The sequence below is a fragment of the Callorhinus ursinus genome, unplaced genomic scaffold (assembly GCF_003265705.2).
Source record: "Callorhinus ursinus isolate GAN/ISIS: 27379988/994484 unplaced genomic scaffold, GSC_fseal_2.0 scaffold44, whole genome shotgun sequence".
NCBI lineage: Eukaryota > Metazoa > Chordata > Mammalia > Carnivora > Otariidae > Callorhinus > Callorhinus ursinus.
This window is the reverse complement of record NW_027397106.1, coordinates 6,512,657-6,525,596: the sequence shown is the minus strand read 5'-3', so window position 1 is coordinate 6,525,596 and position 12,940 is coordinate 6,512,657. Positions and strand designations below refer to the sequence as shown.

Sequence of the window (12,940 nt, the reverse complement as noted above, 5' to 3'; positions counted from 1 at the left end):
CTTTCAAAAGATAGAAGCAGAGAAAATACTTCTAAATCATTCTATGCAGCCAGCATTACCATAATACCAAAACCAGACAAAGACATTAAAATAAAAGAATACTACAGATCAATATCTCGTATGATATAAAGGTAAATTTATTTTTATAGCTCTTAAATGTAAAATGCAAAACTATACAATTCCTAGAAGATAACATAGGACAAAACCTAGGTGATCTGGGGGTATGATGATGCCTTTTTAGATACAATACCAAAGATATTATTCATGAAAGAAATATAGTGGACCCTTGAACAACACAGGTTTGAACTATGGAAGTCCACATATACACAGATTTTCTACAGTACTATAACATACCTTGTATTCCTCATGACTTTCTTAAAAACATTTTCTTTTCTCTAGCTTAATTTATTGTAAGAATACAGTATACAATACATGCAACATACAAAATACGTGTCAATCAACTGTTTATGTTATTGGTAAAGCTGTCAGTCAACAGTAGGCTGGGAGTACAGTTGGCCCTTGGACAACATGGGGCTTCAGGGCACCAACCCCTTGTGCAGTTGATAATCAGCATATTAACTTCTGACTCCCCTAAAACTTAACTAATAGTAGTAACGATTAACTATGTACAAGGGGACCCATGCAGTTCAAACCTATGTCGTTCGAGCGTGAACTGTAATTAAGTTTTTGGGGAGTCAAAATTTACGCACAGATTTTTGACTGCATGAGGGTCAATGCCCCTAACCCCCACGTTATTCAAGGGCCAACTACAATTGGTTAGCTCAACTTCATTACAGTGAAAGCCTACAATTCAATGGAATATAGTATGTTCAGAGGGTTTTGCCGTCACTTTAAGTTTAGGACATTTCCATCACCCACAGAAGAAATCCTGTCCTCCTTAGCAGTAACCCCTCATTTCCCCATGGCCCCAAAGCAACTGCTAATCTGCTGTCTCTTTAGATTTGCCTATTCTGGACATTTCATATAAATGGTGCCATATGGTAGGTGGTCTTTTGTGAATAGCTTCTTTCACCTAGCATCATGTTTTTAAGGTTCATCCATGTTGCAGCATGTATCAGTACTTTGTTCTTTTTATTGCCAAGTAATATTCTATTGTATGGACATGCCACATTGTATTTATCCCTTCATCAGTTGATAGACATTTGGCCTCTTTGCACTTTTTGCCTATTATGAATAAAGCTGCTGTGACCATCGGTGTACGCGCATGTGTGTGTGTGTGTGTGTGTGTACATATGTTTTCATTTTCCTTGGCTGTATATGTAGGAGTGGAATTGCTAGGTCATATGGTAACTGTTTAACATGAGGAACTGCCAGACTATTTTCCACAGTGACTAGATAACTTTACATTTATACCAGCAATACACAGGGTTCCAGTCTCTTCAGGTCCTCTCCAATACTTGTTTTTTCCATTTTTGTTTTTGTTTGTTTGTTTGTTTTGTGATGGTCATCCTAATAGGTGTGAAGTGGAATCTCATTGTGGTTTTGATTTGCATTTCCCTAGTGATTAGTGATGCTGAGCCTCTCTTCATGTGCTTATTGGTTGTTTATATATTTTATTTAGAAAAAAAAGTCTATTTAAGCACTTGCCCATTTTTTTTGTTTTTTAATATTACAATTTTATTAGATATTTCGTTGAACAGAGTATGTTTTTTAAAATTAGTAGACTTTGTTGGTTAGAGAAGTTTTAGGCTTACAGAAAATTGAGCAGACTGTCTGCACAGTTTCCTCTCCTGTGGTCAGTTTCCATTTATTACTATTTGCATCAGTGGGGTACATTAGTTACAATTGATGAGCCAATATTGATACGTTATTATTAACCAAAGTCCATAGTTTACATTAGGGTTCACTCTTTGTGTTGTAAGTTCTATGAGTTTTGACAAATACACAATGTCATGTATCCAGCATTATAGCATCATGGAGAGTAGTTTTACTGCCCTAAAAATCCCTTGCGTTCCACCTATTTATCACTCCCTCTCTACTCCAAGCCCTTGACAACCATTGATCTTTTTACTATCTCTAGTTTTATCTTTTCCAGAATGTCATTTAGTTGGAATCATACAGTATGTAGCCTTTTCAGACTGGCTTCTTTGACTAAGCAATATATATTTAAGTTTCCTTTATGTCTTTTCTTGGCTTGATAGGTCACTTCTTTTTATTGCTAAATAATATTCCATTGAATTGATATACCACAATTTATCCATTCACCTTTTGAGGGATATTTTGGTTGCTTCCATAATTGCTTTTGGCCATTATGAATAAGCTGTTATGAACATTTGTGTGCAGGTTTTTGTGTGGATCTAGTTTTTGGCTCATTTGGGTAAATACTTAGAGGAGTGTGGTTGCTGGATCATATAATAAGACTATATTTAGCTTTGTAAGAAAATATCTCTTAAAGTGACTGTACTATTTTGCATTCCCAACGAAAGATGAGGGTTCCTTTTGCTCTACATTCTTGTCAGCATTTGGTACTGTCAGGTTTTTTGTTTGTTTGTTTGATTTTTGGATGCTAGCCATTCTAATAATATGTAGTGATATCTCACTGCTTTAATTTACAGTCCCCAAATGACGTCTGATGCTCAGCATCATTTTATATGATTATTTGCCATCTGTATATCTTCACTGGTGAGGTATCTGTTCAGACTTTTTGCCCATTTTTAAATTGGGTTATTATCCTTTTATTATTGAATGAAAAGAATTATTTATATATTCTGGATACCAGTCCCTATCATATATATGATTTGCAAATATTCTCTCCCGGTCTATAGGTTGTCTTTTGTTGGTAACATTTGCATCACAAAAGTTACTTTTGTGTATTCGAATGGCTTCATCTTTATTCTTATTGTTTGCAGCCAGAATAGGCAGAGGCAGAAACAAAAATAAGTAAGAGGAAGGGCAGTAGAAAGAGCCAGGAGAGGAGAGGTGCCTCTGGAGAGACATTGCCACAAAGCCCTGGGTGGAGAGAGGAAGGAATGAAGAGGATCGAGGAAAAGAGGCACCTTTAGCTCTGGGAGTACTTGGCCCAGGTTCCCGCGGTGGATGCTGTTTGCTTTGTAGCCTCGTATTTTCTCTGAGAAAGGTACATACATGTAAAAGGAGTTTTGCGGTCCCTCTAAAGAAAATACCAGTGTTCAACGTTCCCCCAGGGCAGGGACTCTATTTCCTTTATCTTTTCATCTCTCAGCACCTAATACAAAACCTAGCACCAAGACTTTCCATAAATGTTTGTTTAAAGAGTGAAAGGGGTGGGAGACAATGCATCAGGCCAGAGGGGGAGGTTTATTAGTTGTGGAGGGTGTTTGAATGCAAGGAGACTCTCAGTCAGTCCCAGCTAGGAAAAAGTTGTCTAGGCGGACAACATGGGAGGCAACTAAATAATTTCCGATTTCCACTGTGTATAGGAGCTGATTGCTCCCAAGACACAGATGGGGACCCGAGAACCTTCTGGGGAGTGAAGAGACTAAACTGATACCATATCTGAGCCGTCCTTGGGCGAAGGAGCGAGGGGAGGAGAAAGAGGGGAGGGAGGAGGCGGAGCCTCCGGGCCAGCATCAGCCAGTGGAGGTTGGGAAGCGTCTCTTTCCCCTCCCTCGTTGCCTCCACCTGGCTCCTCCCCGCGTTCGCCAAGCTCCCCTCCCCCGTCCCCAAGGACAGTCTGCAACGAAGCCGTGGCGGAGGAGAGCTAAGACTAAAAGGCAAGAGGGGCCCTTGGGTAAAGACCCAGGGGGAAAGCCGAGAGCGAGGTGGGGATGACCGTGCTGGGAGGAGGCGGTGGGGAGAACTGGAAGGAGCGGACGGGAAAAGCAGAGGTGGTATGGCACAAGAAGCTGGAGGGAAGAGGGGGGATGGGTAGGGCCGTCGTGAAGAGTCCTAGACCTTTGGCTATCTCCCTCTGCTTGCACGCACAGCCCCCATCCCTGCCAATCAGGGATGGGTGAGTGGTGCTCGGACTTCGTTGCCCTTGGCTGCCCGACTCCTATCCTGGCACTCATCCAGTTCAAATCAGTGCATCTATGATGTTGCCTCCCTGTAATTTCTACACACATGTGATTTTATATTTAGGTTTTATGTCTATTTCTATGTGTGTGTCACTGTGAATCAATAAGGATGCTTATAGATGAATCTGCATGCATTTTTGTATCCTGTGCCTCTATAACTGGTTTAGAGATGCAGGAGAAGAATCTGAGCTGTTTTTTGCAGGTCAGCACTCCTAACCTTCCCCCTTGTTATGGTGAATTCTCTCCCTCACTGAAGCCCCCAGGGGTGAACGATCCTTGTGTGGGTTTGTAAATGCTGAGTTCCCAGAGTGAATGAGAAGAAAAAATCAAGGGAATTGGGATCAGCATACTCACGTTTTGTTCTTCCGTTCCCAGATTTTCGCCTTCCTATTTGCACCAGTTAGTTAGTCTTTCTTTCTTTCTTTCTTTCTTTCTTTCTTTCTTTTTTTTGAGAACAGCAGAAATTTGGAACTGAGCATGCTAGTTAGTAGGAGAGTGCCTCTAATGTGTGTTTATTGTATTCCTTTTGCTGTTTGTCATTATATGCTTTCTTAAGTCCTATTTGTATCTGTATGTGTTAGAAATAGAATATGGAGCTATGTTTGTATCCAAGCATATTAAATAAAAGTTTTCATATGGATGTGTGCATTTCGTATTGTTTGTCAGTTTCCTAATGCTTTCAACAAGGATTTATTGAACTGTTATGTGCATAGACTTCACCAGGCTTTGGTAAGCTGTGGAGAGTTTTTTAAAAAAATGAACATGATCTCTCCCTGGAGGATTGTTCAGTCTAGTTAGGGAAGATGGCTTACAGCAATCCTCTATCCCGGGGTCTGAAAATGCTTTCTGTAAAAGGTCAGATAGTAAATATTTCAGTCTTTGCTGGCTATCTGGTCTCTGTCACCATAATCTAAGCAGCCATAGGATGATGTGTGAAAGAATGAGAGTGGTATGGACGCTGAAATTTGAATTTCATGTAATTTTCACACGTCGTGAAATTGTTTTTTCAACATTTAAAAATGTAAAAACCTTTCTTAGTTTGCTGCCCTACGAAACCATAAAAAGGGCTGGATTTGGTCCGTGTGCTATATAGTTTGCTGACCCCTGATCTAGTCTGACCTTCTTTTTAATATATAAGAAGCAATTTTAAATACTACATAGGGGCACCTGGGTGGCTCAGCTGGTTAAGCAGCTGACTCTCGATTTTGGCTCAGGTCATGATCTCAGGGTCCTGGGATTGAGCCCCGAGATGGGCTCTGCCCTCAGCAGGGAGTTGGCTTCAGGATTCTCTCTCTCCCTCTGTCCCTCCCCATTGTGCTCTCTCTTTCAAATAAATAATAAATTAAAATAAATACCACATAAAGTGGTGATTAAATGCTAAACGAATGATCCAGTACCAGACAATATGTGATGAGAGGAGGTCCAAAAAGAAACTCTCCTTGACCTGTGGTCGTCAGTGAAGGCTTAATAGACTTAATGTTAATAGGGTTGCGACTAGGACTGGTCTTAAATGATGGAGTGGGTTATCGATCTGTGGAAAGGCCAGGGTGGCCTTCTGCATGCGGGATGCAGTGTGCCCAAGTACACACGTGGGGAGGAGCAAAGTAATGTTCAGGTGATGATGGAGTAGAAAATTCATGGGAGCAAAAGTTGAAGCCCTAGGCAAGGGCTAGATCATGGAAGCTTTGACTGCCAACCCAAGAAGTCAGTCAGCACGGATTATGTGTAGTATGTCTGAGAACCTGTGTCCCCTAATAATGCTATGTGTGTTTGTGTATGCATGTCTTCATGAGTGTCCCATTGCATGTATTTTATTGCCACATATGCAGATTTGTGTGTTTATGTGACCTATGTCTTTGTCACCTTCCCCGATTTCCCCAGATTCACAGCAGAGACAGGAGCTGGGCTTAAGGGTCATCAGCCCCTGTTCAAGTGAATGCATCCTCTCTCCACTGAGGCCCCAGGGTCCGGAGACCTTCCCGTGGGGCTTGTTTTGTGTCTCTGATAGAGTGGAGAGGGAAACAAACAGAGGGGGAGCAGCTATTGTAGGCAATTGTGGTAGAGAGAGGGCGCGAGGATCGCCAAGAAGGGAAGGGTAAGGGACGACAGAAGGAAGAATAGGATTTGGTAACCATTTTGAGTCTGAGAGTAAGGCGGAGATAAATTTAAAAATTTAGGTTTTCACCTGGGTAACTGGGAGAGTGATGACTCCGTTGACATTTTAAGGATATAGAAGTGTGTCTTGCGTGTTCCTGTGAGAGAGATAAATAAGCCTTGCAGACAAAAATAGGAACGTGGTCATATGTCATGTGTCCATATCTATGTATATGTGGCCATGATTCTGTTGCTCTTCCCACCTGATAGCATGGCGTGTGAGGCGCAGGGCCTGAAGATGAGTCGAGAGATGCTCAGGAGGCAGGGAGCCTGAGAGGATGGGAGAAGCCGTAGAATGTCTTTTAACCATTCCAGAGCCTGAACCATTGATTTGCGCAAGCTCAGATGTGCATGTAAAACCTCAAACTCCAGTTCCAGCTTAGCCCAATTCTATACACCTGAACTCTAATCTTCACCGTAACCCAGCCTACCCTCGCTTTTCTGCTTCCACTTTGCTGGTTCCCGGTCAGTGCCCCAGACCTCATCTGACTCCTACCGTCTGCAGCAGCCCTTCCCTTCATAAAAGGGAGGAATCCTGAGGCTAACTTAACTTTCCTCCCTCCTTTCTCATTTCTGGTCAGTCAGCTGCCCTTCCCCTTGACCTTAGCTTGTTCTCCAAATCGGCTCCAATTGAGGCGGGAAGGATTAGCCAAGACCTTTGCGGTGTTGGGTTTGATTACTGTGGCATTTCAGCTTGTCATTCTGCAGGGGTGAGGCCCTCTTCTGGAAGAAGTCCAAAGTACCCAGGCTGTAAAGCCCGGACTTAGTATACTCAGAGAGCCTGACTGAGGTGGCTCTCACCAGTCTAACAGCCATTTCCCAAGCACTTCGATCTGCCTGTGTCTTAACGGGTCATTCCCTTGAATTCTAGAGTGGATCATGACCCATGAAGAGCACCATGCTGCCAAAACCCTGGGGATCGGCAAAGCCATCGCCGTGTTAACCTCCGGTGGAGATGCCCAAGGTAAGGAGGAAGGCCCTGCTTGGGGAGGGACAAAAAACATGGCTGGTGGGCCCCCTTGAGTTTCTTGACTCCCCTCACCTGTAGAACAAGACTATCCTCCTTAATGTCCTCCTGCTGTAGATTCACGTTGGAATCCTGGGCCTTCCCCCAAATCTCTGTCAGGTCCAAGTCCCCAGGTGCTTCTGGATATTGTTTGCTCTGATTTACTCAAATCTTCATAAAACTCCTTTCCAGGTTTTTCTGAAGATTTGGGACCATTTGGGTCCTTTGGTACCTAAAAGACAGGTGTTTCCTCAAGCTACATTAGAAAAAGACTAAAGAGATGCAGTTGTTGAGAAAGCAGTGGGTGGATTCACTTCCAGCACATTGGAAGCGGTGGGGAAAGGGAGGGACCAGAACTGGGATTTGGTGGGCTGTAGCCAGAACCTTGGGTTTTGCCTCTGATGTCTGTAGAGTTCCTGCACTGACCAGGGTCCAGCACCTCACTCTGACAGCACATTTCCTTCTACTAGGCACAGTTCTGCTTAGTTCTCTCTCTTCTCTGGCCTCTTCTGCCTCTTGCAGTCCTCCAGCGCTCCAACAAACAGGAACAGTTAATTGGTACAGACCCATAGGGCGGGGTCGGCGGGGGTGGGGGGGGGACGAGAGCAAGGGCAGAGGGAACCCCTTTCTAGGTTGAGTCCCAGAAACCTGGAAGTCAGGAAAACCAGGTGTGTGGAAAAATGAAGTGGGAGATAGGGAACGTGTGATTTTTTTTTTCTCCTTTGATGGTCTTGTATATTCTAGTTTATAATACCTTGAAGAGAGGCAGAGGGACATGGACACTGTGCTGGGAAAAAGAGAGAAGGAAAGAGATGTCAGCCAGTGTCCCCTTCGCTCTGCTCTGCTCTCCCTAGGCTTTCTAGACTTCGTGTTAAGCACCCACTTTGTTTAGAGCCCTGTCCTGTATGTTGTGAAGAAGTTGATTTCCTTGGGGAATGTGTAGTTTTAGGAGGAGAGATAACATACATTCCTAGAGTTCTTATGTAAGGCTCATAAATAACAATAATCAAGTGTCCTTAGCCCAGGAGAACCCATGTATGTAATGAAATGCTAGGCCTTGGTAGGATTAACCAGGGAAGGTTAATGTACCTTCCCAGACAAGGTAGATTTCAAGAAACCGAACTCTTCATTGAATGGATTCTTGCTTCAACAGTGCCTGGTATGTAGTAAGTGCTAAATAAACGTATTCCTAATTAAATGCAAAGGGAATTATTGAGCACCTGTGTAGCGAGCAGGATGGTGGGCACTAAGGATACATCGATGAAAAGGTCACACGTCGTCTTTGCACTTATGATCCTTCTCATTAGTAAATCTAGACCTTAAATATGTTTTTAAACTAATGTTTATTGAGTTACACCTGTGGTATATACCATGAACACGAGAATGCTAGCACAAGGATGCTTAGGGAGGAGGGCAGAGAAGTCTGAGTTCAGGAGTGGCCAGATTAGGAATGTGCAGCCCTGCTTGAGGCTGACCCGGCTTCTCTTGCTTCTCTGTTCTCTCCTTGAAAGAATCCCTTGCTACATAAACTCTGAGTGTTGACCCTAAAACCTTGGTAGGGTGGCTTGTGAAATTGGATTAAGTGAAGCAAGAGCCTGCTAAAAATCCAAGGGAGGTATATGAAGTTAGGAAATTATGAAAAAGAAGGGCTCTCTGGCGAGGGAAAGAGGTAAAAGAAGAGAGCGAGAGAGAGACCTAGAATTTAACTTGGGTCTGAGAGCAGCAGAGCCCTTCCAGCTTCTGATCCTGAGCAGAGAAACTCTTTTTTTTTTTTTAAAGATTTTATTTATTTATTTGACAGATACAGCGAGAGAGGGAACACAAGCAGGGGGAGTGGGAGAGGGAGAAGCAGGCTTCCCGTGGAGCAGGGAGCCCGATGCGGGGCTCGATCCCAGGACCCCGGGATCATGACCGGGGCAGACGCTTAACGACTGAGCCACCCAGGCGCCCCGAGAAACCCTCATTTTAGAGGGACTGTCACCTGCTTTAAGGGAAGATCGTCCTTCATGGAGGCAGGGGCTAGCATAAGCTGATTTCTGGAGGGCCAGCTGGACTGAGGCCTGTGGGATCCTGTGAGAGGCACAGTGTCCCGAGAGAAATATCCCACTGCAAGGCCACGTAACATCACAGGTGCATGGGAGTAGTTGGTACAGGATGAAAGTAAGAGAGGCAGAGAAGCAAAGCAGAAAACTCAAAGTAGAGCCGAGAGGTCCCAGCTGAAGGAGCAGCTCAAATACAGCAGATAGGTTTAATGATCTTTAGTTTTCCCGGGGAGAGGAGGACATAGAAGTGATTTTTCCCCAGAGGCTGTGGGCCACTTGGGAGATGAGGTCAGGCTGTGTAAAATCCAGAGAAGCCACAGTTCTGTCACCCCCTGAGTTCAGCAAAGCTCATAACTTCTTAAAGTAGAAAGAGGCCAGAAAGCAGACAGCCTGAGCTCAGAAGCTGGGCTGAGTAGATACGAATCCTAATTCCCGCTTCAGGCCAGGAATAGCCCCAGCTCTGCTCAGTCATACCACATTTGGCCTTATGACATCGGCTTGTTTGCTGGAAAGGATCTCAGCCATCTGCTCTAGCCCTCTGTCTTCAGATGGGTGGTCCACTCTGAATGCCTGTTTATCCTGTTTGTAAAGGTTTTAAAGGTTTACAGGAACAGGGATTCGATGACCTCTCTGGATTGCTGTTCTAGGACTCATAATTTTGATTACATATGCAGAAGTGTAATTCAGATCTAACATTTATTTCTCATGTTGGAATTAAGGGATTTTTTTTTTCCTATTCAAAGTTCAGTTAAGGTAGAAAGAAACTTTTTAACATCTGCTTTCAAAAAGGTAGTGACCAACTCATTTATTAGTCTTTTTTGTCTCATGTCAAAGAGACCTGTCACCCGTAGTTCTCCCCAAAGCCTCTTCCCTGCAGGCTGTAATTAGAAACTCCAAAGTACATGCCTCTGATGTTCTCCAGAGCCCCTCTCCTGGCTGTACCCAGAATACCCCCTGGGTGGTGCCTGTAATTTTATCCTTCGTCTTGCTTCTAATAAGTCAGACAGCTGCAAACACAGGGTTATTTAGGGCATCGTGGAACAGCCAAGAAGATCCTGGCCAGGACTGGTCTGGGGCCAGAATAGGCCAGTAATGTTAAGTAGGAGAGCCCAAAGAATTACTGGGACTCCCTAGTAAAAGTTACGTATACATACCAGTCTGTGATTTCTAGGGAACTGGGGGTTTGAGACGCAGGTAGAGGGGATGATGAAGGGAGCCCTGAAACTTGGTTCCTAGGGAAACAGCTGTCCACCTTAGAGGCAGGAAGGATGGCCTCTGGAGGTTGATAGGAATGAGGTAAGAAGGTAAAGGGAGGAGAGAAGAGAAAGAATCTTCTTTTCTTGTGGGATTTTTTTTTCTGCCCCATGGATTTGGATATTTCCTACCCACCATCTATTGTTTACTTTACACTTAAAACCTTTTAAGTCATTTGTTTTTCTTAAATCTTTTCTCCCCTACCCTTACTCAGTTTGGGAGTGGGAAACAGCATTCCAACCTATAAATTTCAGAAGAATGTTTTTTCCTTATTTCTTAAGATTACAAATTCATACTCCAGAACTCCAGGTATCCCATAGAGAATCCCACAGGCCTTTTCAAAGTCTAGAAAATAAATAAACAATAGTTTCATTTCTGTTCTGATCCTACTGACTTTATACCTCCTTCCTAAATCACTGATGACTTTGCATTGACTCTTTGTTCTTTTCATACACACAGACTTTTCCTAAAGCTTCTGAGAAGCCCCTTCCCATCACAGATTTTTCTGTCTTGATCCCTTCAATAGTCTAGACTTCTGGACTTCATGTGACTTTGCCTCAGGGGTGGTGGAAGTGAGCTTTGACATTAGTGCTCACCAGGGACTCTTGTAGGCAAGCCCAGTCTTTCAGTTCTTACCAGAGATCAATTATCGGAAGCATTCAGCACTGTTCCGACTTCTTGAAACTGCCCCCTTTGGCTTCCAAGACATCACTAAGACCTGGTTTTCCTTCTGTCTTTCTTGCTGCTCCTCCTTAGTCTCCCTCCTGGATCCCGTTTTCCCCTACCCGTTCCTTCAGTATTAGTTTTCCTCTGCATTCCATTCCTTGCCTTTCCCATTCAGATTCTACATATTCTCTTGAGACAGCTTCTTCCAAGTCCACGTGGATGTCCCGCAAGAACTTCAGGCTCAACGTCTCCCAATATGAATGTGTCATCCGCACCCCCACCTGCCTGACTCAAAACCTGCCTCCACTCAGTTAATCGCACCACTGTTGTACCCTGCGCCTGAGTCATTCCTGGGGCTTTTCCATCGTCCTCTCCCACACGTTGAAATCTAACCACATAGCTGTGCTTCTGCTTCCTAGGTGTCTCCTTGTCCAGTGTCTCTATTTTGTCCCAAATGCCACTCTCCCAGTCCAGGCCCTCATCATTTTTGCCTAGGCTGCCAGATAGCCATCTCCTCCCAGCTTCCTCCGTGTTGCTGCCATGGTGATCTTTCTGATCTGCGCAGAGCATCGTGTCTCTCCACTCTCAAAATTCTTCGATGATTCTCCATCATTTGCGACTTTTTTGTCCTAGGTCACAGACCCCTTTAAGTATCAAATGAAAGCTGTGGACCTTCTCCCAAAGGAAATTCCCGTGCCCGGAAAACTTTTCATGCAGTTTCATGGGGTTCATGGATTTCCTGAAAATGGATCCCCAGTCAAACCTTGGCCTACAGAATAAGAGCCACAGTTCCTCACGTGGCATGCGGCTGCCTGCCTACCTGTGTGGCTTCATCTTTCACTGCTTCTGTCTTCCTGTCTTACAGTTTATTCTTCATAGTACTGGATTTTTTAAAGATTTTATTTATTTGAGAGAGAGAGTGAGTGAGAGAGCACGAGCCAGGGGAGGGGCAGAGGGAGAGGGAGAAGCAGGCCCCCCACGGAGCAGGGAGCCCGATATGGGACTTGATCCCAGGACCCTGGGATCATGACCTGAGCCGAAGGCAGATGTTTAACCGACTGAGCCACCCAGGCGCCCATCTAAGGTTGTTTCTTGACTCTTGCCTTCGTTTGTGCTACTCTCCTGCCTAGAACACTCTCACCTAAAGTGTCCACCTTACAAAAAAGATTTATAAGGATATTGTCCTTTAGGTTTCAGGTCAAATGCTGTCATTTCTGTGTAACCTGTCCTGACTTCCTCCTGGAAGCTGAGATGCTCCTTCTCCTTGTTCCCACTGTGCTTTGTACGTACCTCCTTCATATGGATCCATGTTGTAACCATATATTCTTTGCAAGTCTTGAGGACCATTACCAAGTCCTTTATCTTCGTATCCCTAGACTATATCATTCACCACTGTTTCCCCAGTGCCTGTATAGTGCCTGGAGCATGGTAGGTATTCAGTAAATATTTGCTTAATGAGTGAATGGACCTTTGATTTGACTTGGCGTGCATAGCTGTCTATTACCAACCCCACTCCCACCTCCCCCCCAAAAACAGACATTCTGGTCTTTTTGATTCTGTTCCATTCCAGGTAGTAGTTCATGATGGATTTTAGTCTGCTGCTGCAGATTTTTCTAATTACTGGTTTCGCTAGTGCTCACTGATATATGATATTTCTCTAGGCAGGATTGAGGACCATAGGAATAGATTTTAGATTGAAACAACAACAACAAAAAAATGGACTGGCATATCTGGGGGAAGATAGTTAAAATGGTTCACAAGAAATTGATCTATCTTGGCTCTCAGATTCCTTGAGCATCACT

General features: G+C 44.0%; 1 protein-coding gene across 4 annotated transcripts in view; it reads left to right on the top strand.

Annotated features, from left to right (window-relative positions):
* The window catches only part of PFKM (phosphofructokinase, muscle), a 47,249-nt gene that overhangs the window by 18,323 nt on the left and 15,986 nt on the right, over positions 1-12,940 (top strand). For 3 of the 4 annotated variants that reach the window (XM_025882749.2, XM_073882070.1, XM_025882746.2), the window contains one exon: positions 7,042-7,134. In XM_025882749.2, the coding sequence (XP_025738534.1) occupies positions 7,050-7,134 (85 nt within the window). In that variant the 5' untranslated portion in view covers positions 7,042-7,049. Of the gene's footprint in view, positions 1-3,640; positions 3,714-7,041; positions 7,135-12,940 lie in introns of those variants that run through there. The other variant, XM_073882071.1, reaches the window with a different exon arrangement.